The sequence below is a fragment of the Salvelinus sp. IW2-2015 genome, linkage group LG8 (assembly GCF_002910315.2).
Source record: "Salvelinus sp. IW2-2015 linkage group LG8, ASM291031v2, whole genome shotgun sequence".
Lineage (NCBI taxonomy): Eukaryota > Metazoa > Chordata > Actinopteri > Salmoniformes > Salmonidae > Salvelinus > Salvelinus sp. IW2-2015.
In genome coordinates, this window is record NC_036848.1 from 1,247,469 (window position 1) to 1,252,453 (window position 4,985).

At 47.1% G+C, this 4,985-nt stretch overlaps 1 protein-coding gene across 2 annotated transcripts; it reads left to right on the top strand.

Moving 5' to 3' along the window:
• The first annotated feature begins 238 nt into the window (after window positions 1-238).
• LOC111967193 (ribose-phosphate pyrophosphokinase 1) lies at window positions 239-4,966 on the top strand. 2 transcript variants are annotated; one of them, XM_023992058.3, is made up of 7 exons: window positions 239-535; window positions 1,109-1,292; window positions 2,026-2,124; window positions 3,042-3,166; window positions 3,524-3,697; window positions 3,982-4,141; window positions 4,782-4,966. In XM_023992058.3, the coding sequence occupies exons 1-7, from the start codon at window positions 414-416 to the stop codon at window positions 4,872-4,874; spliced, it is 957 nt and encodes a 318-aa protein (XP_023847826.1). In that variant the 5' UTR covers window positions 239-413; the 3' UTR covers window positions 4,875-4,966. The 2 variants fall into 2 exon arrangements, with proteins under 2 accessions (XP_023847826.1, XP_023847825.1); XM_023992057.3 differs by having other exon boundaries at window positions 253-535; window positions 1,109-1,298.
• The last annotated feature ends 19 nt before the right edge of the window (window positions 4,967-4,985 follow it).

Sequence of the window (4,985 nt, forward strand, 5' to 3'; positions counted from 1 at the left end):
TGAAAACACGCGGTTAACGTCAACAACACTCATCGAATATTCAAAATAGGATTAAAACAATGCGATGTATCCACCAATCCAAAGAAATGATAAAAGGGAGCTAGACTGCCCACCGTGCTGCTTTGTGGACAACGACTCGCGCGGAGAGATATGTAGTATCTTGTCAGAATATCTATTATCTTTGATTCAACAAAATCACGTGAAKTGGGCGGTGCGCGCCACCAGGAAGAAGGACCGGCGCACGCGTGAAGAAGGGAATGATGGTGGATAGGTAGGCAACGCATCACGCTTGATGATAGCTATCGATTTMCAACAGTTCACTAGAGCTAATAGGTCGTACATCACTCAAAGGTACTTGCTGTTACTAGCACTGTAGCTAGTTCCCGTAGAACGACACCCTGGAAAATAAAAAAATGCCGAACATTAAGATATTTAGCGGTAGCTCCCATCGGGAGCTGTCTCACAAAATCGCCGATCGTCTTGGGATGGAACTCGGGAAGGTTGTGACCAAGAAATTCAGCAATCAAGAAACATGGTAAGTGTAAACTTTTAATGTATAAAAAGCTAATCTGTTTAAATCCTATGTTACAGAAAGATGAGTGAGAAACGTTACGTGAGCGTGCTGCTTCTGACGCTGCCTCGCAAAGGTGCTTGGAACTTGTAGTTTGTCACGCATCTCTTGAGGTTAATTTTAGCGCTCAGTTTGTTGTCTTTAGGGCGAACTACACTTCCCCATACGTTTCAACAAATGTCTGGATATTGTGAGAGCTGACAACCCATACAGGTTATAACSATGATTGAGTGACACGTTTTGTTAAAAACGCACGTGAAACAATTGTTACTTGTGACATTGATGCAACACGCTGTACACTTCTCATTGTRTGTTGGTCAGTACTTTGCTCATACCATAGTTGTATTGTCACTGATCTTAGCCTACTCAACTCTTCTCTTGTCACTGCACTTCTAAGGCCCCTAACCCTAAACACCTGTAGGCTGTGGTTTCTCTGTCTCATGATTATCCATCATCACTAGTGTCATGCTGTGTTAGCAGAGAGTATTGTTTACCCTGTCCTCGCCTTCACTTTTCCTCTCCCCTGGGCCCTAACAGTGTTGAGATCGGAGAGAGTGTGCGTGGAGAGGATGTCTACATCGTACAGAGCGGCTGTGGGGAGATCAATGATAATCTGATGGAGCTGCTGATTATGATCAATGCGTGTAAGATCGCCTCGGCCTCCCGGGTCACAGCCGTCATCCCCTGCTTCCCCTACGCACGGCAGGACAAGAAGGACAAGGTGGGGGTGAGGGACAGACAYCTAGTTACTTTACTGTTACACCACCAACCATTATACCACATCATCATTTCAATTCAGAAAGTAAACCAAATTCCAATTCCAAATTKTCTTATTTGAAAAGCATTGGCATTTGTGTACTTCCTGAATTTAAATGGAATTGACCCCAACCCTACCATTATACCACATCACTGCCCAGTGACCCGACCACCCATATTGTTGCCACTGACTGCGAGGACAGACTCCAGCAGGCAGCTACAGCAGATGGATGGGACTGGGAGCATGCCTGGGTTTTGTTTAGATTTTATTTCTCACTGTTTAGTTTTTGCCATCTCCACTGATTTAAGTTCAACCTCTGTGTGAACTCTGAACTGAGTGAGCAGTCATTGTGGGATCYGTTTGTTGCAGTCACCTGCCTGCCTCCATTCCTMTGATTTATATCAGTGCATSTTCTTGTCCTCCCAATATAATGTATTGCATGTTCTATGTGTCTGCCAAAAATATACTGTACAAAAAGGGAACAGTATCACTTTTCTGTAGCAGAGTAGTTTGAAGTTGTTTTTCATTGACTTGAAGTTGCTACGTGTGACTGTAGTTTAGAATAGCCTGTCTGCTGCCCCTTGTGGCTTAGGAAGGAAATGTAGTATGGACCGACCTTTAAGATGGAAGACTCAGCTCATATCATGTGATGTGAGCACAGCAAATGAGATGTGTGTGTGTGTGTGTTCGCTTGCAGAGTCGGGCGCCCATCTCAGCCAAGCTGGTGGCTAACATGCTGTCTGTGTCTGGGGCTGATCACATCATCACTATGGACCTCCACGCCTCACAGATCCAGGTCAGGAGTAAGGAGGGCACTGGGGTCTGGCAGAGGAGGTCAGGAGTAAGGAGAACACTGGGTTCTGGCAGTAGAGTCAGGCAGTAAGGAGAAACCTGGTTGCCAGTAGAGGTCAGGAGTAAGGAGAACACTGGGTTCTGGCAGTAAGAGGTCAGGAGTAAGGAGATACACTGGGTGTCTGGCAGTAGAGGTCAGGAGTAAGGAGAACACACTGGTTCTGGCAGTAGACGGCAGGAAGTAGGAGAACATGGGTGTCTGGCAGTAGATGGTCTAGGAGTAAGGTAGGGCACTGGGGTCTGGCCAGTAAAAGAGTAGGAGTAAGGAGGTGGACAACTGGGGTCTGGCAGTAGAGTAAGATTAAGGCAGTAGACACTGGGGTTCTGGCAGTAGAGCTACAGCGAGTAAGGAGAACACTGGGTTCTGCAGTAGAGTCAGGAGTAGAGGAGAACACTGGGTCGGCAGTAGAGGTTTAAGGAGCAGGGAGAAGGCACTGGGTTCTGGCAGTAGAGGTCAGGATAGGAGAGACTGGGTCTGGCAAAGGTCAGGATAAGGAGGGCACTCGGGGTCTGGCAGTAGAGGTCAGGAGCAGGGAGGACACTGGGGTCTGGCAGTAGAGTTTAGAGCAGCAGGGAGGACACTGGGGTCCTGGCAGTAAGAGGTAGGAGAGGAGGACACTGGGGTCTGGCAGTAGAGAGGTTCAACCAGCAGGATATAGAAGACTACACTTGAATCTGTCACGATGTAAATTCTTCTTTTGCGCCCCAATCCAAAGCACTACACATCAGCAAACACACACCACACATGGAGTTCTATAGGGGTTAAGTGACTGCTCAAGGGCACAATGACTAGAGATGGTTTGGGATGTGAAACCGCTAGATGGCACCTCTGACTCCTGTCTGTGTTCCTGGTATCTCCAGGGTTTCTTCGACATCCCGGTGGATAACCTGTATGCTGAGCCTGCTGTACTGAAGTGGATCAAGGAGAACATCGCAGAGTGGAAGACCTGCACTATCGTCTCTCCAGACGCAGGGGGTGCCAAGAGGTGAGACAGGACAGAGTAGTCAGAAAGATTTTGGTCAGGGGGATTTTGGCCGAAATGTGATGCATCAGAGAGGGGGAAAGAGAGAGGAGTATGGGAACCACTGTCCACGCTAGACAACTGCTTTAAGGACTTCAACTTTCTCTCTTTTACCTTCGGTGATTTTCCCCTTGAACCATGTCTTTTTTTAAACTCTGCCTTATCTGTGGTGAAATGGACTTTAGATTCACACGTTTGTGTGTCTAACTGCTCCTTCACACGAGCAAATCTTTAAGCGATAACAATGGACCGACTTGGTGACTGTTGTRCCTCTGTGACTTGGCTTCCTCTTAACASTGTGTGTTGTGTTCTGTGTGACAGAGTGACGTCCATAGCAGACAGACTCAACGTGGACTTTGCTCTGATTCACAAAGAGAGAAAGAGGGCCAACGAGGTGGATCGCATGGTGCTGGTCGGGGACGTCACGGACCGGGTAGCCATCTTGGTGGATGACATGGCAGACACCTGTGGTACTATCTGCCACGCGGCCGACAAGTACGTAAAGTCTCACCTTATGACCTTGACTAATCTTGACACGTGTCTATGCCCAAGCAATGGGTGTCTGGGCTGAATCTTAACCACAAAAACATTGATTATTAAACTGGATAACTGATTTGATGTCAAGACATTCGTATTACAGAGCTGTGGAAATACCCACCACTATTTCACTTCTCATCTAAATGAAAGTCCTTGCAGCAAAAACCAGTGTATCCATACAGGTAAATGTGGAGATTCTATATTCCCACACAGTTTAAGGAGATACTGTCCCTCACCCTCAGGCTGATCTCAGCTGGTGCTACCAAGGTGTATGCCATCCTGACCCACGGTATCTTCTCTGGCCCGGCCATCTCMCGCATCAACAACGCCTGCTTCGAGGCCGTGGTCGTCACCAACACAATCCCCCAGGAGGAGAAGATGAAGACCTGTCCTAAGATACAGGTCAGGGGTCACAGCACTGTCCTAAGATACAGGTCAGGGGTCACAGCACTGTCCTAAGATACAGGTCAGGGGTCACAGCACTGTCCTAAGATACTGGTCAGGGGTCACAGCACTGTCCTAAGATACTGGTCAGGGGTCACAGCACTGTCCTTGGATACTGGTCAGGGGTCACAGCACTGTCCTTGGATACTGGTCAGGGGTCACAGCACTGTCCTTGGATANGGTCAGGGGTCACAGCACTGTCCTTGGATACTGGTCAGGGGTCACAGCACTGTCCTTGGATATAGGTTAGGTGTCAAAGGTTGTATTACTGTCCTAAGTTACAGGTCAGAGGTTATAACAGGGTCATTCACCTTAACATAAGTAGACTGTTCTACTTTCCAATAATGTAATGGTAGTTTAAGCTGAAATTCTGTTGTTGCTACTCTGATGATGTTTAACATCTAAGACAACAGCAAGTAGTTTGAATAATCGTATCACCTAAACAGTTTAAATGCTAAAATCATAAAAATAGTTCACTCTATAAATGAGAGAAAAGCACAATGTTTCTGTTTTATAAACGGTGAATAGTCTGACATGTATCTGGCTGTTTCCTGAACGTAGTTTATTATGTGTTATTAACCATCTGTTTCTCCTCTAGGTGATTGACATCTCTATGATCCTGGCGGAGGCCATCCGCAGGACCCACAATGGGGAATCTGTCTCCTACCTCTTCAGCCACGTCCCCTTGTAACGCCACACACACCGCCTCAAACACACACACACACACACACACACACTGAGTCACCTGGGGCACTGTTCAGGAGGACACAACACCACAGAACATTCAGATAGAACAGACATG